The sequence below is a fragment of the Python bivittatus genome, unplaced genomic scaffold, assembly GCF_059951505.1.
Source record: "Python bivittatus isolate LINGU-HERP-01145 unplaced genomic scaffold, Pbiv_v1 ctg000590_np1212, whole genome shotgun sequence".
Classification (NCBI taxonomy): domain Eukaryota; kingdom Metazoa; phylum Chordata; class Lepidosauria; order Squamata; family Pythonidae; genus Python; species Python bivittatus.
The window spans coordinates 26,370,142-26,398,008 of NW_028277086.1; the positions used below are offsets into that span (position 1 = coordinate 26,370,142).

Below are 27,867 nucleotides of genomic sequence, written 5' to 3' on the forward strand. Positions count from 1 at the left end.
ACTATAAACTAATACTTTTTTATATATATAAATAAATTTATCCTTTCTAATTTACAGAGGTGTATCCTAATCTAATAATTCCATAAATAAGTGAAACTAGCATCTTTTAAGTATTATTAAACCATATTCTTTTTACTTTCAAGAAATAATGGTCTGGTGGAAAAGAGCTATACATTTTAATATAAATATTATTTTACTGGTACAACAGAGGTCTATTTATACTTACTTGGTAGTGATTTTCATTTATCCTTTGAACCCCATGGGCTCACTGTATTTTTTAATAAGTCCTTTCTGCATAGGCTTTCTTCAAGTATTATATGAAGGCTGGGATGACCTACACATAAAGTATGTATTTATTAAGTAAAGATATTTTCTCTGTAGAAGGTATACATGTGTATTTACTAGCAAATGTCATCTCACTAAATCAATAAAATTAACAGCTCACTTGAAAGTATATGCCTCTTAGTAAAGTCTTCTTTTTTTTTTAAACTTTCATATGACATAACTTCCTACCTTATGGGCAGATTGCTCAAACATTCTTCAGGTAAGTGGTATGATAGGAATAACTGCTTAAAAGATAGTAACCTTCTTTTATTTCATTCAGGGTGGCTTTTTCTGCTGAATAGAAACAAGGAATGCTATAGAAGTATGTGACTGCTTTTTAAATGTTAGAGATACAGATTGTGAAGTTCTTTCTAGTGTGACAAAGAATTTAAGCAGCGCGAAAAGTGAACTGTCAAAGACATCTGCCGTGTTAAAACTTGTACCAAGCCAAATGCAGCGAAATAAAAGTTGTAGCAAAATTCATACCCCAGCTGCCAATACTCTCAACACTATTGATCCCATTGCTGACAGATACATTTTGAAAGATAAAATCTACAGACAGGACATGGATAAGAGTCAAATAATGCCCAATTATAAAATCTGGGAAAGTGACACAACAGAATGAAATGAACCATGCCAATACTTACTATATAGCAAAAATAGTAGCCTAGCCAGGTACTTTTTTTCTGTTATTATACAGCTTGAATAGTAACTCTGGCCAGGAATAATTGCTAGTTGCTTGTACTCACCTGGTCTGTTTGCACTATTCTACTAAAATTAAACTGAGAGTTAATTTATGCATTCTACAAATTAATGTTTCTTAAATCTACCTTTCAGATCAGATACATGGATTCTGGTTGTTTTTAAAATGGCAACCTTTTGTGCTTTTCAACATTAAATTTATACTGTGGAGAAAATGTTTTGGACTTTTTTATGGAGAATATATGTATATGTATGTGAGTGCATATAATAATGCAAGTTGAAAGCTAAAATGCATAACAATTGCACACTGCGCATATTCATTTTGCCTCACAAAAGAAGGAATCATACAAAGTTTATGATCTGTCTCACACAGAACCCACCTAGCAGAAATGTTGTTTGACAGCCTCCACAAAGGGACATAATGTTTGAACTGGGCCCAATTTCATTCTTTAACTTCAGTTCAGTTTTGGACTCTTTTTTATCTTAAAATCCTATTTATCATTCAGTTCTGACTTTGAAAGCTTTTGCTCAGTTTCCTTACTCAAACTCATCTAAAATGTGGCCCTCTATTTATGACCTCATCCTTCAACTGAAATTTGTCTGGTTTGACTTCTTGCGCTTAAGAGGCAGAAATAAACTTTTCTTTAAAAGAAAAGCTTCAGTCATGTTTGGGTTTCTTGTATATAGTCTGCACTACAGGTAATGTTGACAGCTGCAGCAAAATAAGCCCTTTATCTAGTGCATGCATAATATATCTCAGTCTGAGCCCAAGAGAAAACTTGCAAATAAATAATTACTGTTGACATTGCCCACCAGTTTCAAAGTAAGATATATCCAGTTACCTCTTAGAGTTTAAACCTTTTAGAGCTGAACAGCAGAAGAAAAGGCATGAGCAGAATTATACAATTTACTCTGTATAACATTTGATGCTTCTATAATGGATGGTTAACAAGACTTTTCTACTTCCATGATTTTACATATGTTAGAATGAGTCGTACACTTTACAGATCAAGAAATAAAACAGCCATGTTCCTGAAATCCAGCAGCAACCTAGAGATGAATACAGAGGGACAGAGGCTGATTAAGGAGCAACTGGGTTCAAGCGCAAGCACAGGGAATAGCAATATGAACATCTGCAGCATGAATTTTCCTGAGATAATAACACCCATATCCAAATCAAAGGATCCATGGACTTTGAGATTCACCAGTCCAGTTTTCCGGCCATTTGTCTGTTTATTTAATTTAATTTCAAGGCCACCCAACTCCTCAATGACTCTTGACAGCTTATAATTAAAAGAAAGAACGTATATCAAAACATAGGTTCTGTTATATACTGTATGATCCCAAACAAAGCCTTGTGTTTTTAAAAATTATTTCCTAAATAATGTAGAAAAAGAATGTATGCATGCTCAGAACATTAGACTACAGTGAGTTGAAATCAAGGTCAGTGTATCCATCTAGGGAGGGACAGGGTAGAGCAGATTAAGAAAACAATGTAGATGAAGCCTCTGTGGGAATGAAAGTGGGTGAGTCATTATAAATTAAAGTGAGGTCTTGGGTGGAAAAGACCTTGTCTATTATTTAGGTTCTGACATGAACCTAAATGGACATGAAAGACCTACCACAAATCAATCTATCTATCTATCTATCTATCTATCTATCTATCTATCTATCTATCTATCTATCTATTTATATTTGTCATATTTATATAGCCATCCATCTCACATAAAAGTGACTCTGGGTGGTGTACAATTATTTTTTATTTTTTTATTTTAAGATAGAGATGGACAACCCACAGATTGGTTTGGCTTATTCCAAGCAATATAAGCTATTCTTAAGCTTAAATTGTCAACATTTGGCAGCAAGAGTCACATTTTAGGGGTTTCATTTCAGCCTGGGAGAAGTGGAATTAGTTTGCCTTCCAAACTCCTCCAAAGTTTTAAAAAAAGACTGAAAACAATCAGTACTTTTTTAAGGATTTTATTGCAGATCTTAAAATGCTTTCATTCCAATCCTTAAACACACCTAGAAGGCCTCCACCCTTTTCTGGCAACTACTATCCTATCAGATGGCTAGATCCTCTACTAGCTTAGACTCTCACATATCATCTGAAGTTTGAGAATACCATTTTCAGAAGATGTATGAGGATCCCAATAATGAGATGCCAACACAAATGAATGAAGGCTTAACTGAGCGGCCTCCAGTATTGGTGTCAGAAATTAAGTCTCTTATTGGACAACTCAGAAAAGAGAAGGCTCCGGGGATGGACTTTATCCCAGCGGAAGTATTAAAGAATAATGTAGAATGGTGGATTCCAATTTTAGCATCACCTTTTACCTACAGTATATTGATAATACGGGGCGAGTCCCAGGGGCTTGGGGCTTGGCCATTATGGTCCAAATTTTTTAAAAAGGGAAGATAGATGATCCTGCAAATTACAGGCCTATTAGTCTACTAAACATAATTAGCAAGCTTTACGCTAGACATCTTCAAAGAAAACTCAAGGATTGGTTGGATCGGGGAAATTTGATAGTGGACGAGCAGGCTGGCTTCAGAGAGGGTAGAGGAACTATTGAACAATGTTTGGTTCTCTAGCATCTGATTGAAAAATATTGTACCAACAAGATAACATCACTGTGTGCTGCCTTTATAAACCTAAAGGCAGCTGTATCTAGGACCAAGTTGTGAGAGAAGCTGGAAGCTGCTTCAATAGAGAGTAGGCTCCTCCATTTAATTCGTGCTCTATATTCCAATATGGTCCTTAAGGCCAGATGTAACAGGCATGGGTCCCTTTCAAAGCTGGTTAAAGTACAAAAGGGGGTGAAACAGGGTTGTATTTTGGCTCCTCTACTTTTCAACTTTTATATTAATGATATGATAAGATGTCTAAATCACCCAGATTTTCATACCCCCAAATTAGGGGACCAAAGTATTGCCTTGCTGCTTTATGCAGACAATGCCGTTATACTCTCCAGGACACCTATAGGCCTCAACAGAGCTTTGAGAACATTGGCCCAGTACTGTACTAACAATCAGCTGGAAATAAATTATCAGAAAACCAAGATCATGGCCTTCACCAAAAGGCCAAAATTCCATCCCTGGGATATAAACGGACACAGAATAGAGCAAGTGACTAGCTTCAAGTACTCAGGTGTAGTTATGCATGCTAGTGGATTGACGAAAGCCCACTGTGATTATGCTGCCGATTCTGGACAAAGGTCAGCTAACGCTATCCTAAAATTTTTATGGCACAAAGGAGGATACTATGTACTAGCAGCTCTTAAACTCTTCCAGGCTAAGTCATTAGCCCAGCTTCTTTAAGTGACTTTCATTGGCTGTCCAACTTCATGTATTACATCCCTGGAAAGAGTGCAATCAAAATTTATCTGAGTGGTCCTCCAAATGCCCAGATGTGTGCCAAATGCTTATCTTCAACTGGAAGTAGGCATGATAAAAGTTGAGGTAAGAGTTCGCCTAGCTTCCCTGAACCTTTGGCTAAAGCTCAAGTATTATCCTCAACGTTTAGTGTCACTTATCTTTTGAGACAATTTCCAACCTTCTTGGAAAAAGGACATTGAACTTAGTCTCTCAAAACTAGAATTTTCCACAGCTCTGATTCTGAGGATGGAATATGAACAGGCAAAATTGGCCTTGAAGCAAAGGACAAAGGACATAGAGCGACAAGCGGATTTAGGGAAGGCTCCTTACTTCCTATCTGCTGTGTATAGCAAATTTATCATCACTGCTGCTAACTACCTTACTCAGCTTGGCATTCCTAGTCATCGGAAAGCTTTTTCCTTAGCTCGAAGCCATGCTCTCCCCTCTGCAGCGCTGGATGGCAGATATAAAAAAATTCCATTAGCTGCAAGGCAGTGCTCTTGTGACACTGGAGAGGTAGAAACTACAGACCACGTTCTCCTTCGTTGTCCTCTTTATAAAGAGCTCCAGAGGAAATTAATTTTACCCTCGATCAACAAATATCCTGGGCATAAAGATACAGATTATATGAAAATGCTACTTATAGATGAACAGCCAGTTGTTACAGTGCAGGTAGCCAGGTTCTGTGCAGCTGCAGTGAAGATCCATCAGATTATGATTGGGAAATTGCAGTAACGTACCCTTTGTAATAACTCTTAGTTGTATATATATCATATTTGACATATTATATTTACTTTTACATATGTTTATATCTAACAAAATAGTCATTATAATATAAATTATTAAGATTGTATTTAATTTTGATTAAGGAGCTCATTTAGTTTGTGATAGAAATGTATTTTAATACTAATTGAAATTTGTAACTTCAAATCTATGTTATTTTAGGTGGTTCCTCACTTCTGAGACTCAGTGTGTATACTTTTATGGAATCGCCACTTGTACTGGTCAGAGACCGTAATAAACTAAACTGAACTGAACCCACCTAGAAGGCCAAAAATGAGCTGAAATATTTCCTCCCCATCTCTTCCACCTATATCACAGCATTATCAGGTTGTTTCTTGTGCCCCTTAAGAAAGTCAGGAAGCAGAATTGCACTCCTGACTCCTCCAACCATGCCTGATTAACCATGGTGCTTAAAAACTTCATAGTTGTTACTAACTTGTTTTTTTTTTCTTTCCTTCTTTTTCTTTCTGATCTGTATTTAGGCTGTCCTCACCAGGATTGGGCACTCATGTTCTTTATGGACATTCCAAGGAAACCGGTGTTCCCTTGTTATTGTCTGCCCACAACTGCAAAAATGGAAGTTTTTAAGCACCATGGTTGGGGCACAGAAAACAACCTTGGGGACATGATGATAGCAGCAATAAGAGAAATCATAATACCAGTAAACTATATAAGGCTGTGTTTTAGAGCATTGCAAAAAGCTAGAAACAAGTAAATTGCATTGGGCGATCATCCATTTTAAAATATAGTATATATAAGATTGTATGCCATTTAAGGAAAGACAGCTAGAAGAAAGTTGGATAACCATTACTTATTGTCAGATGAACTGTATACAGTTTAGGAAAATTGCTAACAAGAAACTAAAGTATCCACTTTACTGGGAAATGGACGCAACTTCTTACTTTGAAATGAATTTACAGCACCAGACCTTAAGAAAAAATGGTTTTGGTTTTCATAGAGACTTTTGATAGTTAACTTCACCAAGATTTACTGATAAATATAGCTCTAGAAAACTGCAGCAATGAGACTAGAAAATCCTTGACCTGAAATTGATATTTATTAAAGCTTCTCCTCCCCCACCCCAAATGTGATTATGCTGTACTGAAATAACATTTTTGGAACGGGACTATGTTTCGAAGATGCTTGTGATGTAAAACAAAAGACTTCTGAATGTGGCCTGCTTCTTTCCACAAGGTGAATTGTTTTCCCTTACTCAAAGTGCAGCAAAAGAAAACTATATTGTGATTTAATAGGCCACCTAATGCTGTTTACCTCTGTTGTAGTGGATGTTATTGTGCCTTTCCTTTTTTCTTCCATTTAATCTTATACTACAAAGACGTGCAAATAAAGCTAGGTATTCCAAATACAGAGTTTGTCATCTGCAAGAAAAGGGGTATAACAAAACTCTTTGGAGAGAAGGCCCTTGAGTGATGATGTTGTTTTCTTGAATAAGAAGCATGTATTTGTAGAATGTAGCAATAATAGGCTTGAAGTGGATGATAAAGAAATTGATGAAAGATTTACTCTACATGGGGAGGAATGAAGTTTCATCCTATTTCTTAATTAAATGTGTAATAAAAAGAGATGCTGTAAATCACAAAGAGAAGAGATCAGGCCTTTTTCTCCCCTTCCTCTCCTCCTTGCATTCTCCTTTTTATCCTTTACTGAATACTACTGTGGAAAATCTATAAAACAAACAAATAATTTTCAAGTTTTTCTGTCACAATGGCTCTTGCACAGATCTGATCCTTAGTCTACAGGGAGAAACAAAATTTCATTTCAAACTGTTGATAGAAAACAGTGCCTAAGGGTGAATATGTGTTCATGCAGCAAGGCTGCCTAAGTAACTTGCTAAACATAAGGAAGGATATATGGGGTCCCATTTTTATACTTGTCAGTTTCTAAAGCAACAGGTATGGGAAAAATATCCAAGGGCATGCAATTGGAGCATGTCTGACCTATAAACTGACACCTTGCTTCTGAGTTGGTGCAGCATCAGCAGAGATTTCGGCTGCTGGAGATAAGTGGAATTCTAAAGATGGACATGTTTTGGCAAAGCTGTTCATTTCATGGAAACTTGCAGGATCTTGCAGGTTCAAACTACAAGAGCCTGCTGAAGCTATGATCCATCAAGGCAGATGTAGCTCAGTAGCCATATAGCCAGGGACTCTACCCCATCCATGTATTGTGGCTTGGACTTAGTCCTTATCCTATTTATGCCATTACAAGAAGGCAACACTTTGGACTCTGGTGAAAATCATATTTCAGCTTCTTAGTCAGAATTTCTGTTCAGATTTCTCCAGCATATTCAGGGTGTGATGGAATTGCAAGTGCATGAATATGTGTTTTAAATATTCACATTTTTAAATTTACCAATGTTTTAATAAAATTGAAATGAGATCCTTAAATATTTCTTTAGTCAACTACAAAGAAAAGTTGTGCAGTTTTAGATAGTGCCTGTTGGACATTCTTACAATTGATTATTTATTTATTTATTTAAACAAGTTATATAGCCACCCATCTCATAACAGTGATTCTGGGTGATGCATAGAGAATTAAAATCAACAAAACAAGGTCCACAAGATGACATTTCCTGATCAGGTGGACCTGGGGCATGCCAACCCTGCCAGTTCTGGGGCAAACAGAAATTACTGGAGAGAGATAGTCCTGGTCCCGTGCCATGTAGGGCCTTATAGGTGACAAGCAGTACCTAGAATTGCATCTGGAAGTCCACTGGGATCCAGTGCAACTCATGGAGCAGATATATTGCCTGGGTGTATTGAGAAGTTCCCAGAATTGCCTGTGCCACTGCATTCTGAACCAGCTCTTCAAGCCCCATGTAGAGTATGTTACAGTAATCCAACTAGCAGGTAGCTAAGGCATGAGTTACTGTGAGTAGGACCTCCTGGTCCATGAACAGTCACAATGGTGCATAAAATGAACCTATGCAAAGGCATTCCTAGCCACAGCTGCCACCTGTGCTTCATGAAGGAGTCCAGAAGGACCACCAAGTTGCACACCAACTTTGCCTGGAGGAGTGCTACCCCATCAGAGATAAAGATGGAAAGTCAATGAGTCAGGGAGGAGGCTCAAAACTCAGAGCCTCAGAGTCTTACCAGGGTTTAGATGAGCCTAGTTCTTTCCCATCCAGACCTCCACAGCCTCCAGACACTGGGACAGAACCAACAGCATCACTTTGTTGGCCCACGGCAGAGATATATAATTGGGTATCATCAGCATGCTGATGATAACTTCCCATGTGTCGACAGATAACTTCCCCCAGTAGCTTCATATAGATGAGAGAGAGAGAAAGAGAGAGAGAGAGAGAGAGAGAGAGAGAGAGAATAGCCCTGCAGAACCCTTCAAAGTGGGAAGTGGGGTTAAAGAGACTAATATGTTTTTTTGTTCTGTTTCTTGCACAGGTAACAAGTTTTGGGTCTTCAAGGATACCACTCTCCAGCCAGGGTATCCTCATGATTTGATATCATTAGGAAGTGGTATTCCTCCTCATGGTATTGATTCAGCAATTTGGTGGGAGGATGTTGGGAAAACCTACTTCTTCAAAGGAGAGAGGTTAGTATATTCATTCTGGAAGGAACAATCATTTTTATGGCATCTATACATGGCTTGTCATGCTCCTTCATTCTTAATGTTAATGCATATTGAAAAAAGTATCACATGTGGAACATTTATTTATTTAATAAATAGCTATTACAAAAACAATGCAACACTAATGATTATCATTTTGGTATTGAGGATTGTGCAGTTGAGATTTACATATATACAAGCAAATATAAATATATAAATATGCATAGTGAAATTAATTTTATATAAAGTTGAAGCTTCAGTTGCACATATATCCAGGCCAAATACCCAGCTTTATAACAAAAATTCCTTTGTTGTATTTTCTCAGTTTTTCTACAAGAAGGTTTGTTGCTGCTTCTGTTATAGGTCTTAGTGGTTTAGTGCTTATAACACTTGAAGTTTCCCCAGTGTGAAATGTGGCAGAAATGTATTGCTGTTTTTTAATTATTTTTTTATCTACCTACTTTTTTGCTGGACATTTCTTTGTTTAGTAAATTCACCAGTGCATCAGTGATGGAAGGCAAGTGAAGAAGTAGGTAGCTCAGAGAAGGAAAAATACTAATTAAAAATTCACACGCACAACAACATATTTCTGCCAGGTTTCAAACTGAATTGGGGACATTCTGCATATCTAGCAAGTGTTATAGCAGAAAGATCTGTAATAGAAGCTGCAGTAGATCTTATTGAGGAAAAACTGGGATTCCTGCCTTTGCATGATAGCCAATAAAACTACAAAGGTTTGCCTAGAACAAAGCAAAGCACAGTAGGCACACCAGGCAGCAGCAGTAGAGGAAAGTGCTACTTTCACATTGGGACAAGAAAACATGGATGGGAATTGCATTTGCATGGGCTGGAGGTAAGAGGAAGACATCAGTGTCCTTTCCTGCCCTACAGGAGTCACTGGTGATCTGTAATCATGATCCTGTACTCATGACTGGGCAACCTGGCAGCATGGATATGCCATTAATTTGCTTCCAAAGTAACATAGGAAGTTCTTCAATTAGGTCAAAGTTTGTCCCAGATTGCCTATTTTTTCAGTTGACTTCTCTCTATCAGTTGCTCAGGCATTGAACAATAAAGAATAAGTCAATTTAGTTATACTAGATGTGCTTATATAAATTGTCTGTTGACTTTGGAATACTTGCTGGTGCAGTTCTCCATTATACCTTCTTGCCTCAACATTGGTCAAACTTTTCTTGCATTCCTTTCAACAATCATATTCATTTTATTTTCCTGTTTGAGTTGGACTTGCATCATTATATTAAAAGCATAGCAATCCAATTTGTTTAGAAATGGAGCCTTTCCTCCAGAGTGTACAGATGTGGGGAAGGAAAACAGGCAGCATCTTGGAAGCTGAAATGCATTAAGCATATTGCGATCAGCTTCTACTGTGAACAAAAGCTGTCCTATCATTTGCCTCTTATGGATGAGAATATTATTTTAAGTATATACTTAACTGAACAATTTTCAATCCACAGGCTTTGGGGACTATTTAAGTGGCAGGCGTCCTGTTGCATGTTTGAGATTCAGGGTATAATAGATTTGATGTTTTCCATAGGCAGCTTTACAAAGTCAAGGTCTGTTTAAAAAGATACTATAAGTGACAAAGAGAAAGAGAGAAAAACTATGTCAAAAAAAAAAAAGACAGAAAGGGAAGGAAGGAAGGAAGGAAGGAAGGAAGGAAGGAAGGAAGGAAGGAAGGAAGGAAGGAAGGAAGGAAGGAAGGAAGGAAGGAAGTACAGAAAAAAAACTTCTGTTGAAAGGTTACTCTTTAGAGCCATAACAAGCATTATGAGACCCAGCAGGTCATAAATGCAATGCAGTATATAAGGAGCAGATTGAAAAATAGGAGCCATGTTAAGATAATTGAGCTATTACAGGATATTGACCACCAGTGGGAATAAGCCCATATCACGCTAAGCTTCTCAACACATATTGCTTATATCACCTTTTTTTCCCTCCTTAATGTAATGTAGAGTTGAATTCTCCCACTGGTTTTAATTGCACATATAAGCCTATTACAGAGTTCTTTCTGAACTGAGGACAACCCATTGTTGCTTCTTTAGCAGTGATGATTTGGTAGGCATGAAAGAGTCAGGCAAGAGGTGATAATAAAGTCAAAGGAGGAAAATTGTCTTCCTGCAAAGGCTGTGAAAAGGTGTTATAATCTCCCAGGAGGAACATACACCTGAGAAACCATACAGTATTGCTGGGTAGCATTTTGACTTCAGTCTCTGAGGAAAGTGTTGGGCACAGAATGTAGCACCAATCTGCAATACCGTAAAGTAGCAACATCTTTTCCTGCTGCCTCCACGTGATCCTGGGAAAAGATGTATCTGCTTTAAGACATTGAAGAGAGGTGGTGCATTTGAATTCCCATGTGTTCTGAACCACTTTTTGGAGATCATATTGGATGTGCCACACAGCCTTTCAACACAACAGTATATACAGTATATAGTAGCTGGATAGAGTAGTAGTTAGAGTGCCACCCTTCGACAGGGCACTCTACTATGCTATCTAGTGGCACTCTAACTACAACCAGGGTTTGAATCCTGGCTGGTACCTACCTTACCAGTAGGGGTCCTTGGGCAAACATCCCCTAATGCTTCATTTACCTATCTTGGTTATGAGAGTGACACAAGCTAAGGGAGTCACGCTGGCTCAGATGTCCCCTAGATTAACAAGGTCCATGCAAGATGTTGGGGAACCAGGACAATCTGACAATAAGTGGCCTACTGGAACAAACCATACATGGACAAGACAAGAGAACCTGGAATTGATGGAATGCTACTATAATAGTAGACCTAATGAGAGGGGATATATGAAAGGTATGAGGGAACTATGGATGGACAAAAGATTTACACCCACACTAATTGAGAAACAGCTAGTTACCCAAAGCGTCAATATAGTAGAGAGGAAGCTGCTCTCACAATTTGAGATAGACCAACTACATATTACATCCTGGACTCAAGAAGACCCAGAAGAACAACTGGATGTGTAGCCAACACCTGAAGCTGGATATCACTGCCACCCCCTCCATTGCAGAGCACAGCAGCTGATATGAGGCATAAGATCATGGATAAACTAGCTACAGTCAACCTTTGAGACCAATTACCAAGGCTCAGTGGAGAAATACTATCAGATAGTATGCTAGAAGATGCCAATACAGCCCTCATAACAATCGGTACTACCACCATAACTCAAACCAGTGAACTGGTATATGCTACAGCTGCTGTAATCCTGGAGATGCTTCACTACATGATAAAGAAGAACAGCACAGTTCATACCCCACCCCATCCCACCCCATAAAATGACGTTGAAGGCTAAGATCAGGGCAACTCAGAGAGAAGTTAGTCAGCTGGTGGAGCTATAGAAAGGTGTGGAGATTAAGGATAAGACTCAGCTACTGAAAAAACTACAAGGGCGTGACTCCATTTGAAACCCTAGACACTGCTAAACAAAGGTTCACAGCACTGGCTACCAGGCTAAAGAGATACACTAGAGAAGCAGAGGCCAAGAAGATAAATGCCCTGTTCTCCAAAGAACCATCCAAGGTGTACTCCCAACTGCAATGCAACAACACAGTAATAATAGCAAAGCCACCAACAGCAGAAAATGAACAGTAGTGGAAGAGCATATGGAAGAAAGAGAGGACACATAACAACAATGCAAAGTGGCTGCAGGACCTGAGAGCAGACCACAGGAATCTCCCAGAACAGGAACCAGCCACCATCAAAGTAGCAGACATCTAACAGCGGGTCAAGAACATGAAGAGCTGGATGGCACCTGGCCTGGACATGATCCACACCTACTGGCTAAAGAAACTGACAGCAGAGCATGAACACCTAGCAGCACAGATGAACCAGGTGCTAGCAGCAGGCTCCCACCCAGAATGGCTAACACAAGGAATGACAGTGCTGATCATGAAAGACCCCCACAAGGGAACAACACCATCCAACTACCAGCCAATAACTTGCCTCCTCACAACATGGGAAGTCCTATCAACCATCATACCCACCAAGCTATAGGACCATATGGGCCAATATGTGAGCACAGCTCAGAAGGGCATTGGGAACAACACTAGAGGCTCAAAAAACCAGTTGCTCATAGATAGAGCAGTCACCCAAGACTCAAGGTCTAGACAGACCAATCTGAGCACAGCCTGGATTGACTACAGGAAGGCCTATGACTCAGTGCCACATACATTGATCTGTGAATGTCTGGTGCTATACAAAGTAAGCGGGACATTAAAGACCTTCCTCAAGAACTCAGGTGGGGACTGTGGAAGACAACACTGGAAGTCAACTCAAGACAGCTCACACAAGTAGCCATCAAGTGCAGCATATACCAAGGTGATGCACTTTCCCCGCTGCTGTTCTGTATAGGCTTGAATGCCCTCAGCCGGATAATCACAAGGACTGGATATGGATACAAGTTCAAGAGTGGAACTACCATCAGCCATGTCCTCTAGATGGATGACATCAAGCTGTATGCTAAGAGTGAACGAGACATCGATTCACTGATCCACCTGACATGGATCTACAGTGAGGATATTGGGATGTCATTTGGACAGGAGAAATGTGGCCGGATGGTAGTAAAGAGAGGGAAGGTAGTTAACACTGATGGGGTGGAACTACCAGCGGTCCACATAGAGTCATATAGACCAGCTACAAGTACCTTGGTATCCCACAGTCACATGTGAACCACAATGAGGAGGCAAGGAAGGCAGCAACATCCAAGTACCACCAAAGGATAAGCCAGGTCCCGAAGAGCCAGATCAATGGGAAGAACAAGATCCACACCATCAACACGTACACCCTGCCAGTCATCAGTTACCCTGCCAGTAAAGTGAGCTGGCCAAAGGTTGCTGATGTGAAGACACAGAAGCTGGCCAAATGGAGGCTGCTGATGTGAAGACACAGAAGCTCCTCACAATGTAGGAGGTTTCCAACCCAATTCTAACACCCAGAGACTGTACACCAGCTGGAAAGAGGGTGGGAGGGATCTGGGGAGTGTCCTGAATGAAACACAGAGCATCCAGGAGTACATCAGTAAGATGGCACCTGAAGATGAGCTGTTGAGAGAATATCTAAGGCTGCAGCAGACATGGGAGGAAGTGCTACGGCAAGACAAGACCCTGCATGAGATGTACCATCGACAGATAGCTAGTAGGTGGCTAACATTAGGAAATCCTACCAGTGGCTGGAAAGAGCTGGACTAAAAAACAGCACTGAGGCACTGTTCATAGCAGCACAAGAACAGGCACTAAGCACCAGATCCATAGAAGCAGGGGTCTGCCACACTAGACAGGATCCAAGGTGCAAACTGTGCAGGGAGGCCTCAGAGATAATCCAACACATAATGGCAGGGTGTAAGATGCAGGCAGGAACAGTGGATGGCAAAACCAAGTAGCTGGCATTGTGTACAGGAACATCTGCACAGTGTATGGGCTAGACCCTCCCAAGTCCAGATGGGAGATTCCACAGAAGGTCATGGAGAATAACAGGGCTAAGATCCTGTGGGACTTCCAGATCCAAACGGACAGGCAGGTACTGGCCAATCAACCAGACATCATGGTAGTGGACAAGGACCAGAAGAAATGCAAGAGCATAACCACTGTATAAATCTTTTTTTTTTTTTTAATTATTTGTAGACCGGGTACAGATTAGTTGACAGTTGCAAGAATCCCATTAAGTTTATTCAATTAAAGCAGGAGGCAGAGGTTTGTGTTTATACACCTCTTGAATTATTGTGATTTGAACTTAATTTTTATTCCTCTGCCTCTTATTGGATTGTTTCACATCTTGAGATCATGGTAGTCACCCCTATTCTTCCCCCAATTGTTTTTTCGGCTCAGATTTAATGTATTTATTTTATTTTTAATCCTTCCAATAACAAGAGGTCTTTGGTCAGAGGTCTTATGACATCACCTTATGGCAGGGTTCCTCAACCTTGGCAACTTTAAGACCTTGCTGCCTTGGGAATTCTGGGAGTTGAAGTCCACCCATCTTAAAGTTGCCAAGGTTGAGGAACCTTGACTTATGGGATACAGCTGCATAGCTAAAGTAAAAGCAATAATATAGGATAATGAGGGAATTTAATTCAGAATTAGTAAGCCCAACCTGCAATCTCAGAGGTCTCTTTTGTTCTCTTCAAGGAACCTCTGATTGTGAATGCTAAATACCGACAGCACAATTTTCTGCCATTTTGAGGAAACAGGTACAGCTGTAGTGTAAACTACAAAATAGGCATAATAAAGTTATAAAACAAGGAAGAAAAAAAAAAATCTTCCCAAATAACTTTCACCTGTGTGTGTTATGTAGCCCTGCTCACTTTGCAATCCTTAACAGAGTTTGCAATCCAAACCATGTTAAATATGAGAGCCAGTTTACTATAGTGGTTAAGGCACCAAGTTAGAAACTTAGGAGACTGTGAGTTTTAGTCCCAACTTAAGCATGAAGCCAGCTGAGTGACCTTGGGCCAGTCCCTCTCTTTCAGCCCAACTCACCTCACAGGGTTGTTGTTGTGGGGAAAATAGGAGGAGGAAGGAGTATTAGGTATGTTTGCCACCGTGAGTTATTTATAAAAATAAGAAAGGTGGGATAAAAAAATCTTTAAAAAAATAAATAAAAAAATCTTTGGCCTCGTACATCTCTGCTTTGCAGCTTCCTCGATCTCCTGTTTCTTTTTTAAGCATCCAAATTATGGGTGTTATGCTTGTTTTTACTCACTTCTTATATATAACGAAAGGAATGTTTAGTTACTTGCATTCTGTGTATTTTTCATTCTTTTAACATGACTTTTTTTTTTTGCATTCAAAATTACTGCATCCATAAATAACAAGAATATATCTTCAATAAAGCAAGGGGAAAAACACTGAGAAATCTATAAACCAACAAGCTGTATTATATAAATCCCTAAATTTCTCTCTTTTTATTTTTCCTCATAGTAACTGTCTGACATTCTATGGATCTCTTCATTTTACTATACATAGAAAAAATGCATAGAAAAACTTCATTTTTTTCAGTAGTTTTAATTGATGCACAAATAAATTCTTATCCATGATTTCTCAAAACATCTATTGAATCTAATGTAGCTTTTTCTTAGATAGGAATGTAATGCTAGGATGCCTTCTTTTCTGCGACTCTGACTTTGAAATAAGCCCTATTAAATACTTGAAGAGTTGCTTTGATCAAATATGCCTCAAATTACTTTCAAATATAAACATTGTGATGCACTGTGAATACATGATACACCCCACTGCTTATAGATCATGAGATACATCACACAGTTACCAGGAAATAAATGTGGGCATATTGGTGGAAATGTAGTCTGTTTTGCATTACTAAGATGCTGTTATAGTCTAGGGGAAAGAATTACATATTTTTTAAAAAAATATTGGTTAAAAAAAAACCCTATGAAACTTTTCTTAGCAAACAGAGCTTTTGCATCCAACTTCTCCCAATGTCCTCCCAAAATCTTTATGGAAGCTTTGATTTAACTGTTCCCCCCCACCCCCCCATGGATATTTGATTGGAGAAAGAAAGATTGCTAGCAGATACAGTAAAGTTCATTCTTGGCTGATTTCACAAATCCACTAATTTAGAAATCTGTAATAGATTCCTAAGGATGTTGCTAGCCCCATTCCCACCATTTAGCATATTTTGTTCCGTATCTTGAAAGTCCATAAACTGAATGTGGCATTTGTTCAGTTCAGGATTATAGACCTACCTGCAGGTAGATATCCATACTCTGAGGCCAATTAGAAAAGCAGGGCTCTACTCCCAGTTAATAAGGCAGTACACCTTCTTAAGAATTGCGTAAACAACGTGTATTACAAATTTAAGGAGGATAAGATTAAATGACTGCTTTCAGTTACAAATCGCACTCTAGTGTATTGTATATATAGTAGATGCAGATATCCATATATAAATATGGAAGGATGAATATGTAGAATATGTCATTTCTGATGTGCACTTGAGGCCTGGAGTAATTATTTTTATTGACTGAAATAAAAAAGAAAAGAAAAAGAAAAAGAAAAAGAAAAGAAAAGAAAAGAAAAGAAAAGAAAAGAAAAGAAAAGAAAAGAAAAGAAAAGAAAAGAAAAGAAAAGAAAAGAAAAGAAAAGAAAAAGGCTGTAGGAGTAAAAAAAAAACCTGTTGATTCTTTTTTTAATCATAAATAATTTAGAAAAAAATATTTTGTTCATGCTTTATAGAATTCCATACATTTCCTTATAAGTTCTCAATGAGGCTTAATTTCAGCTGACTGCAATTTGAGTTTTTTTTTTGAAATCATGTGTATAGTCTTTTCATGGTGTATTATTTCCTTAAAAATTAAGATATGTAAGGAATCTAGCAGCTTGAGTTGTTAATAAATATTGCACAATAGAATTTTTAAAAAGGCTGAAATATAAAGAATTAGAAGTGCTATAGGAACCTTAACTCAGAGTGTGATTAAAATCTTGAATAAAGATTATTGTATATAATATTCTTTATCTTTATTGGTATAGATTATTGCATATAACATTCTTCATTGTGCAGCTGGATTTAACCCAAAGGCATCATAATTGTTGTGGTCATACAAAAAAGCTTGTTGATTTGGTTCTCAAGATAGATGAATCTTTAATCTTTTATGTGCTTACTGGAAACGTGTATCCAATCATCAAGTGTTTAAATGTCTTTTATTACTAGTTAGGAGTATAACTTTAAATAGAAATGACTAGGTTGCCCTAATATTATCATTTAATAGAGCATTTCAGACCCTGAAAAAATCATTCATAATGTTTATTTTAACCTCACTCTTTCTCTCAGGTACTGGAGATACAGTGAAGACATAGGAACTATGGACCCAGGTTACCCCAAATCGATCACAATCTGGAAAGGTATCCCAGAATCACCTCAGGGAGCCTTTGTTCACAAAGAAAATGGTATGTAGCTCCTTGTGAACACAAATGCTTCCTCCTTCCTTCCTCATATATGTTACTCATCCACAGATTATTTATTCAAAGGGTGCTTCATTACTTGAATGTGCATCCCCAAAACAATGCAACAAAGATATAATTTAAGATATCTGATAACTGGAGTAGTCCCAAGGCCTTTTTAATATATGGCATTGCATTTATACTCAGGGTAAGTCACATCTTTAAATAATCTCTTTTTCCCCAAGCTTGTAGCTGGGGGTGGGGGGAGGAGGGGGGTCAAATTGGACCATGACTCAGTTTTGTTTTGTTTCTTTTTAATGCCATTTTTCTACAGCTGAGCCAGGCATCCTGTAGTAGATCTCCCTCCCATTTGCTCGAGAGGCAGGGCTTAGGACTTACTTCCTGTGGAAGGGGATAGCCCCTTCCCAATTCCAGCAGGGATCACACATGTTCATGAGATGTTAGCAGTCCACGTATCCATTTTTTTTTCTTTTTTTCCTTATTCTTTCTCTTCAGTAAACCTTATTAGGCCCAATAGCCAGCAAGACTTGGGAGAGCAATTTTCTGTCCGTTAATGTGTCAGAGGATTGTCTGGTGGCTAGGGTGGAATGAGGGGACTGGGCCCCAATGTGCCATGTACTCCATTATCTCACCACACACCCACCCTTTGGGAAACAAAACCAATGGCATGGCTGCTGAGCCACTCACAGCTTCTAGCAAGCTGATTATCACTCTTCCAGAGAATTGACAGCCAGGGCTCCAGAAGGAATGGAAGTTGGTGATTCTGGATACCTAAAGTGGCCAGCACCTTTTACTGAGGGTACCCCCGTGCTAATGGGCCCTCAAAAGCTCATTCTATCCCACAGTCCAAAGGTACCCAGAGATGTTTATGAGATCTTCAATCATGCCATAACCTCTCTGGAACAGGTTTGCTTAGTCAGCCCTACCTCCAGGTAGATTAAGACTTGCCCCAAACTAGCTTGGAAGACACACAGCAAACCTTCCCTACAGGGAATTGTAAGGTACTCCACTAGAAGAGTGCAGCTGCTTCAGCTACCTCCACACTCTGGGAGATACGTGAAAGGCTGCCACACAATCCTCTGTGTTTTCCTTTATTTGACACTATAAGCTTGACTGATATACCTCAGCTAAGGCATCCTTCAGTAATAGGGTACTGCAGAACATAGTACTATCAAGGACTAGGGGCCCACCTGATGAAAGTTGTGATCCTCCAGAACAGTTTTGGTATGTCTCACTACCAAATGTCCTGGCTCTGCTGTAGGAAAAGGAGACATTGGATTTACCATGAGAGTCCTTTTTCAACAGAGAGACAGAGGATCCAACCCACCCAGAGAGTATCAGAAAGGAAAGGGAGGGGGACATCTTAGGGTCCCATCAGTAACCCTAAGTAGTTGTCACATATCTTCTCTTTACCCTTATCTTTTTCAGACATTCTGTTTGAGCCCTTTTTCTAGCTTGTCATTCTGAAATTGGGAAGCTATGTTCCCCTCCTCTGGAGACCTTCTTACAGAAGTAGGTCCAGAAGAATACAGTTCCTGCTTCAGAGCAAGTGGGAAGAGATGGAAAAATGTTGAGGGACAGAATTTTTCCCACAAACCATCTAAATGGAAATGTACCATTCTAGAAGTCTGCTCAAAACAATCCTTCCTGGACTTTATCAGAATGAACTAATCCATAATTAGAAGTTTTGCTGCACTGGGGACTGGAATGAGCTGCAGTGATTTACTATTGATTTATTGAATTTTTATGCCCTCAAAAAATAAGTATGTAGTTAGTTAAAATGCCATTAAAAGGTACCACACTATAAAAATCAACAGAATAATTCCACATTAAAAAAAAAAAAACAGGTACAGCAATAAGAATGGCAATAAATGCAAGATAAAATCCCAGCGCTGAAATTGTAACACGAATGCTGAATTTCTAAAGAAAGTGAAATGGTTTTTAAAATACCTGGGAAAACAAAAAGCACCCAAAGGACCGTAGCATACATGCTGGTGAGCTTCTTGTGGAAGAATGTTTCACAGACAGGGTACCATTGAAAAGTCCTTTTCTGTTCACCCAAAATTTTGCCATTTTTTATTAGGAGAGATGGAAGAGGACTGTAAATGGGAAACTACTGTCTTACTGTTCCAGAAGCTATGATTACAGCAGACCTATATTATATATTGCATAGGTCTAGCTAAAGTATATTGCATATTTCTGTGAACATCAACTACTGAACTGAGTTGAAGTTCAGAAATATAATGTGCATTATATTCTTGATTATGAAGGCCTCCATTGTATGCATAATACTTGTTGCTTTGGGCTGTTGGCCATTTGATTGCAAAGTCTTCAATTTCCAAATACAATTATAACCAGTTGTTGGGCTACTAGCACTGCACATGGGATTGATTGATCAGAGATTTATTTATTTTTACTTGTATTTATTCATGACAGGTCTCCAGTACTATCCTGTTTTTGTTTCTCTGCAAATGATATGTGATATTTCTTTCCTGATTAAGAATTGTTTCATCCTTTGGCTCAAATCTCTAATTGCTCTAGAAACACTTTCTTCCCAGGAATATATTTAATTACTTCCTTGCTTTAAGTCTGTCTTATCCATCAATAGAAGCTCTTTTCAGAACAATGCCTTTAACTAGAGAAGTTTTTTGCTTCCTTTTTTCAGAAGGAAAGTGATTCAGAAAACATAGATCTCTCTCTCTCTCTCTCTCTTTCTCTCTCTCTCTCTCTCTCTCTCTCTTTCATTTTTATAATCATTAAAAGCAAATTATCCATGTTGCAGGTATAGCTGCATGTCTGGTAGACTCATATCTACATGGTACATAACAGGAATATTTATTGGTTTTCCAGTCTTTAAATCACACTGAACTTTGGTTTCTAAAATGTTGGCAAAGAAATATCAAGCAATAAAACTAAAAAGAAAGCAGGTTTCTTTTTTTTGGGGGGGGATTGTTGTTTTTTAAAGCTAAACTTAAGAAATTCTCTGGATTCTCAGAGAAGAGGAAAAAAAAAGGAGTTATCTGCTGAAGCCTGCAGAAACAGCACTGGGGATTGTACCCCAAAGTCAGGACTCAATTGGCTATTGTATTAAACTGAAGCAAGCAAGGATACATAGGAGAAACACCATACCTACTTTCACAGAACTCTGATTAAACTTTGCCTGCAGTCATTTCCCTTCTCCTCTTCAGAGATTTGACTTGAAACTGTACCACATTGCTTTAGGGGAAAAGGTTCAGAGGAGCTGCTTCCAGTTCAGCATCTTACATTAATCCTTTTGGCTCTCTTGTTCATTTGGGTGGGGGGTGGAGGGGGCTGGAAGGAAACAGGAAAACATGACAGCTGAGAAGTAGGAGGCTATGTTTAGATTTAAGCTATTGAAGTCATAGAACTTATGCTACCTTAAAAGCTTTTTACTAATATATTAAAAATGCTCACAGTGGGGTTTTTTGGCAGGGTCAATTTAGCCAGTTTAAACAATACATATATGTTGTGTGTGTGTTTGTGTGCAATGCATATAAACAAAAATAATTACAAGAAATCTAGATTTCTCCTAGGTTTCAGCAGAATGTAGGAATATGGTATGGGGTTAAACTATGTAAAAAACTGGAGTTGCTATCCAAATGTTGCACACACCCTTCTATATCCAGTTTTCCTATGTATTATACCATATCCTTTGCTAAATCATCATGTGCAGTGGCATCATCGTCCTGAGTTTTCCTAATCCCTGGGAGTAGTAGATCAGCCAATTCAAATTCTCTACGAAATTTAGTGTGCTAATTATTGAACAGTACATTACTTCATTAAATATCCAAACATTGCTGCACTTTGCAATCACTAGGGGAGGCTTAACTTCTCCACCCCAGTGATTTTGGCTGCACTGAAAGCACTGGAAGGGAAAGTTACAGCTGCATTGAGCTCACTGGGGAAAGAAGGTTACAGCCTCCTTCAAGCAGCAAGCTCAGTGCAATGGAAGCATTGGGAGGTACATGGCAGAGTAAGGGGAAACAGATCGCTTTCCCACTTTCCTCAAGGAAGGTGGCTTCTCCAGATCCCTCTCTGTTCTGTTGAAGGAGTTGCTAATCAGGATCCAGCTTCAGATTAGAGAAAGTTAAGAGCAAACTGCCAAGAACAGATTTTGAAAATATTAACCAGAATGGAGAAAAAGAGGAAGTATTCCTTTCTCTTAAAAACAGCTGAGGACTGACTCATAGACACCTATGCTGTGATGGCAGTGGAATAAGAGAGAGTAAAAAGAGGCAGCTAAGAGGTCAAGGAAGATGAGGTGTTTGGGGAATGGTGCAAAGGAATGTTTTCTGACAGCTTAAGAAAATTATGTTGGTCCAAAATAAGCCATTTCTCCTCACCAGCAGCTTTTTGTCAGAACCGACGGACCATACATGACAGACTGCGAGGGGTTTCCTTATAGTAACCCAAATATCATCATGATGTTATTGTTTTCCTGCATTAGATCACCTTCATAGATATGATATACTTAGATGCTGTCCAGCAAGATTCCAAGTGCATTGTCTTGTAAGGTTCTCGGCTACCCAGAAAACTTGAAATCAATCAGCAGCACAAAATAAAAGACTTCAAGCAGGGACTTTTCTAAGCAGCATTTTATGTGGCCAAGCAAAAGTCTGGGTGCCCACACCATGTACCAAGAGAGAGCAGGGTGGCACACCTTGGAGACAAAAACACAGCTTTTTTATAGTATTTTTAAAAGGGCAAAACTAATTAACATTATAATGAAGATAAGTTTTACAGCCAGTCAAAGAAACTTAAACAGAATACATTATTTCCCGCCCCTGGTTGCTTACATTAACTCTATTCCCCGCCCTTGTTTGCTTACATTAAATTTAAAGGAGTTGCCCCTAATCCTTCTATCTTATCAGTTCCTTCAGACCCTTGTTCGGGGTCCTCCTTCCTTATCAGGCCTCAAACTTAGTTTCGGGAGGAGTCTTCCCTATTATCTGAGCTTTGTTCCTCTTACAATTTTGCTAATTGCGATTAGTATTGAAGTTTGAATATATAAAAAAACTCTACGCCTACTCTAAACTATGCAATTAATATTGTCAATTTAGTTATTGATCCCTTCAGTCTAATACCATTGCGTATAGTAGTAATTGTTCAAAAGTATCGAGTAATGGTGGTGATGATTATTCAGTGACCCACAAACAGCAGGTAATCAAAACAAGATATATTGTGTCAAAATAATGCATATGATTAACCCAATTAGTAAGTCAATAAATAAACTTACATTATGGTCATAATAAAAGATTCATGTGGAAGGATGATGACATGGAAACTATTCCCATTAGTCGCTGGTAGTCTTTCCACAATGGCAGTGTTGTCCAAACTTGGCCACTTCCCCATGGCTGGCTGGGGAATTCTGGGAGTTGAGGTCCACTCATCTTAAAGTGGCCAAGTTTGGACAACACTGCACAATGGTATCCCAGAAAAGCAAAACAGTTGTAAGCTTTCACATTAAAATGGATATTCCATTACCCCTACTCACTCATTCACCCAAAGGGGGGTATTTTTACATTCAAATGAAATATTGGAAATGTTCTTTGAAAAAAGCTGCTTTGATTTCAGCGGGACTTCATTCTTAAGCAATTTGTAAGATTGCAGAAACTTGAAACTCATCCTGCCTGCAGAATATGCTAAGGGACAGATTTCCTTTCTCCTGCTTCACGTCTTTAAAGCCTCATTATTCAAGCCAAGTCAATAGGCACATAAAAAAAAAAAAAAAATGGAAAAAAGATGGTGTCTGCTGGTTCCTAAATAAAATTATTCCAAAGCAGCTTCACATACATTACACTTTCAGAAAGATAATGAAAGTAATAAGTGGTACCACAAGATGTTTTACATTCCTATCATAAAACTGCAGACAGGAAGTCAAAGTAGTGGTGCTTAATTTGAATAGGGAAAGAAGTGATTAAAAAAAAAAGTTTTGTCCTCTTCACTGTTCAGCTGCAAAAGCTGTATGTCTGTTATATTATTGCAATGAATCATTGCAATTTTCCAAATAGTAAGATTCATATCACAAATGAAGTCCAGACTATTTTTTGACAACCTCTCACATTGCAAGAGGCAAAGTTACAAAGTTGGAGAAAGCTCCAATTGCTTGCATGCAACTGATAAATAATGGGAGGCTATTTACCCATTGTGAAAGTTTGTCTCATACTGGATTAGTGCCATTTTTCAGCTGAGACAGTAAAAGCTTTAGATTTTTTGGCAGGAAGGTCAGATTTCTGCAATTAGGCCCATTTGTAATTGTCCTGGACTGCCTTTGAATGATCAAATTCCAGCTCCCTCCTGAAGATACAAAGCTGTGTACACCTGTTTTATGTTGGCAGAGTTCATTTTGAAGATGATGATGCAACAGGGAACAGAATCAGGAGGGTGGGAGCAATTTAACTATAACCCATTGCTATAATTTGCAACAACTGACCAGTATTCCTGAGCTCTTTGAGCAAAGCAGGCTCAAGTTATTTTCTAGTGTCAGTTTAACTGTTCCTAAATGTATTTATCTTAATTATTCCATCATGTTAGGGCATGACTCAACCAGACTTGTTGATGGGTGCAACCTTATTTTACAGGAACAGAACAACCCTATGATTCTTTTAATGGAAAAAAAATGTATCATAAAATTGTAGGAGCTGTATATCAATCAACACCAAGGATAATGTGTAGAATTAGGAGGCTCTGTTGTCAAGACGGAGAGATCTTCATTTTCAAACTGCAGTAGTATTTTCGGTTTCAATAGGTTCTTCTCTTTTACTGAGAGATGACTAAATGTTAATCTATTTAAATAATTCAATGTTTGTTTCTTAATAGGCTTCACCTATTTCTACAAAGGCAAAGAATACTGGAAATTCAACAATCAAATGCTCCGGGTAGAACCGGGGTATCCCAGATCCATCCTCAAGGATTTCATGGGCTGTGATGGACCAGCAGACCGGAACAAAGACCGACACAGCCCTCAAGATGATGTAGACATTGTCATCAAACTGGACAATACAGCCAGCACTGTGAAAGCTATAGCCATTGTCATTCCCTGCATACTGGCCCTGTGCCTCCTTGTCTTGGTTTACACTGTGTTCCAGTTCAAGAGGAAAGGAACACCCCGCCACATACTTTACTGCAAACGCTCTATGCAAGAGTGGGTGTGATGTAGGGATTTTTTTTCCCCTTCTTTTCTCCCAGGAGTTAGTGGTAACATGAAATCCAACAAAAGAGCTGTTACGGAGTTTCCTACCAAGGAGCAGGCATGTGTCTGTCTCAGCCAGGGCTGATCTTTAAAATCCAGGGGGCTGCTGGTCCTGCACATGAGTGAGAATTTTCTCCAGTAGGAAGTTTCAATCGTACACAGTACCTGTCGTTTCTCCAGTCCTTCGTCTGTCTTTGTCATTCAGTTCCAGCCTTTCCTCTGCACGCTCAATATACCCAATGCAAAACGATCAGGATATTCATAAAAAAGAACAACATGAAAAAAAGATGAATCTCTGGTGTCCCAGTTGGGTCTGTCTTTCTTTCTTTCTTTCTTTCTTTCTTTCTTTCTTTCTTTCTTTCTTTCTTTCTTTCTTTCTTTCTTTCTTTCTTTCTTTCTCTCCCTCCTTTAAAGCTTGCTCCCCTTTGAAAGAGTTTTGTGTGAGGTTAAAAAAAAAAGAAAATATATAATCATTTTTTAAAGAGAAAAGATAGAGCAACTAAAACACAACAATCACAATGGAACTTTCAGGAAGTGTGAAGACCCAAAACAGCTTTGTCTCCAAAGAGGATTGCTTTCTGTCAGCTACAGATATAGTCCTATACTCCTACACATTATTTTTATCAAGTGGGAGATCAGGATGACATACAGGAATTCTGACTGTTTGGACAGCCATTTTCCAACAAACAAGGGGCCAAAATATCTGCAATATAGTAACAGCCTTAATAATAAATTCATTTTGTGATTTATACAACTGTTCTGAGCTATGTCCTCAATGTTTTAACACATTTATATTCATTACTATATTCAGAGAGTATCCTTTTTATTGATTGGTTTAGCATTTATTGGTTTCTCATCTCTCCTCTTCCTCCTCTTTTCTCCAGAATTGTACCAGGCAAGTTGGTCCCAGACTTTCCATAAGCCTCTCAGAAACCTTATTTTGAAACCAGAGTAGAAACTAGCAAGTCCCCGAAGTAAGAGTGCAATCAAATAAAATAACATTAAAAGTTACTGAGAAACATAAGACTAGTGTTAGGCTTATATAATCAGTGACCCTTTGAGAACTATAGGATCATTTTTCAGAGTGAGAAAAAACATTGGTTGTCCTGAAATGATAAGACTGCACAGATTCCACTTTTACTTACGGGTAACACCCTATATTTCATAAACCAGATCTGCAAAGCCCTCAGTGCCATTGCTATCCTTTCCCATCACTGTTGCTTCTAGTGTGTTTCCAGGACACAGTAGGTAGTCCTGGCTGACACATTTTCTTATGATACTACTCAGTACCATGATGAAGAGGCAGCCAGAATGTGTTTGGCAGGAGTCAACTGGATTTGCAGATAACAGAAGGCAGTTGTTAGCCCTGGGATTGAATCAGCTCATCACAAGATTAGAACACTGAAATACAGTTCTACTAGATAGCCACAGTGGGGATAGTACAACAGAAGCTAACCATGGATTTTCCAGTTAATTTCTGGGTTAATTTATTTATTTTTAATTACCATTCAGAATACGTAGTGACAGTTCTTCAGCGTTGCCTCCTTGTCTTCAGCTGGTGCTATGCCAAGCCATTCTATCAGTCTCCCACGTCTCTGCTGCTCTTTTTCTCCCAACACCATTGATCTCATTATTGGTAGACCCCATGGGTCCCATGAACAAATAATGAGCTTCCCTCACACTCTTGGAAAGTGGGTGTGTGAACTGTTTTTAAAAAATCTGCCAGCAAACATGGCAGGGCACTTGATGAGTGGCATTATGTTATTAACATGCAAGTGACCTTTTCTTTGGTACTGTGCTTAGAGGACCACGCAGCATACCTTTGTGAACCACAGTGGGCAGAACTGAACACTTGGCTGCAGTTTGGCTGGAGACAGATACATATAATTTGCAGCAATTCAAACCCAGTATGCTAGCAGGAGGCGATACTGCCTATGGATTACATTGTCTCTGCTCACTAGTTTTGTGGGGCTTTTTTTGTGCTAAGCTCTGTTGATTAGAAATGACAGCAGTATAACAGAGATGAATAGAAGAGAAAGAGACACTGCTGGAAACAGTGCTTCTGTCATACCACCTTCAGCTTTCATGAAAGTGTTGGTCCTCCTCCAGCCTAAGAGCAAAAGGAATATGGGGTTTAATTGTGGGACCAGATGGAACTCTTCTATGTAATAATTGGCTTAATTTTTTTATTTTTTAAAAAAATGCTCGCCTTTTTTTTAGGGTTTTTTTTTATATATACTATTCTGCATGAGTATTGAACTTGCCTTTGAATATGGACACTTATTGGCATAGTTAACCCTGTCAAGGAGAAGAGAAAGCAAAATCTCATATTGCCTGGGTGCTGTCTCACCTTCCCTCCTCTTCACAAAATGTGGTCATTTGGGTATTCGTCTTAGTTCTCAAAGGGTTGGCCAGACGTCTGGCATTTAGCTGTGCACTAAATCATGGAAAGAACCAAGGGACCACCCAGCATTGTGTCATCATATGTAATTTTGTGCTAACAGCAGTATTGTCATTTTCATGTGACCTGCAGAGCAGGTTGTATATCAATATTTTTTTCCTAGAGAAAAGTCAGCAACTGACAGACCTCTTTTATTGATTTTAGGAGCTGCTTCTCGCAGTGACAAGATTTTACAGTCACTGGGCTGTGAATTTATGAAAAGTGTTCAGAAAGAATGCACCCCACTAGATAGATACCTGACTTTTTATGAAAGCTAGGATTCCGGGGAGGTAGCTTTTGATACAATGAACAGCTTGCCTTGAACTTTATTGATCTGTTGATTGTCATTACTGAGTTAAACATTGTCTTCTGTGAAAAAAAGAAAAACTTTTGCTGTCTGAATTTCCTTACAGTGTACTATTTGATGTCTTTGCTCTTTGACCTTTAACTTGCAAACTGGCACAAGCTGAATGGGAAATAAGATGTTCTCAGTCATTT

The 27,867-nt window shown here is 38.7% G+C and overlaps 1 protein-coding gene across 1 annotated transcript in view; it reads left to right on the top strand.

The window, feature by feature from the left end:
• The window catches only part of MMP16 (matrix metallopeptidase 16), a 173,669-nt gene extending 147,986 nt beyond the window's left edge, over positions 1-25,683 (top strand). The window contains exons 8-10 of the mRNA XM_088149148.1: positions 8,610-8,760; positions 17,586-17,701; positions 24,557-25,683. Coding sequence (XP_088005274.1) covers positions 8,610-8,760; positions 17,586-17,701; positions 24,557-24,891 — 602 coding nt within the window. The 3' untranslated portion in view covers positions 24,892-25,683. The remainder of the gene's footprint in view (positions 1-8,609; positions 8,761-17,585; positions 17,702-24,556) is intronic.
• Positions 25,684-27,867: the final 2,184 nt, after the last annotated feature.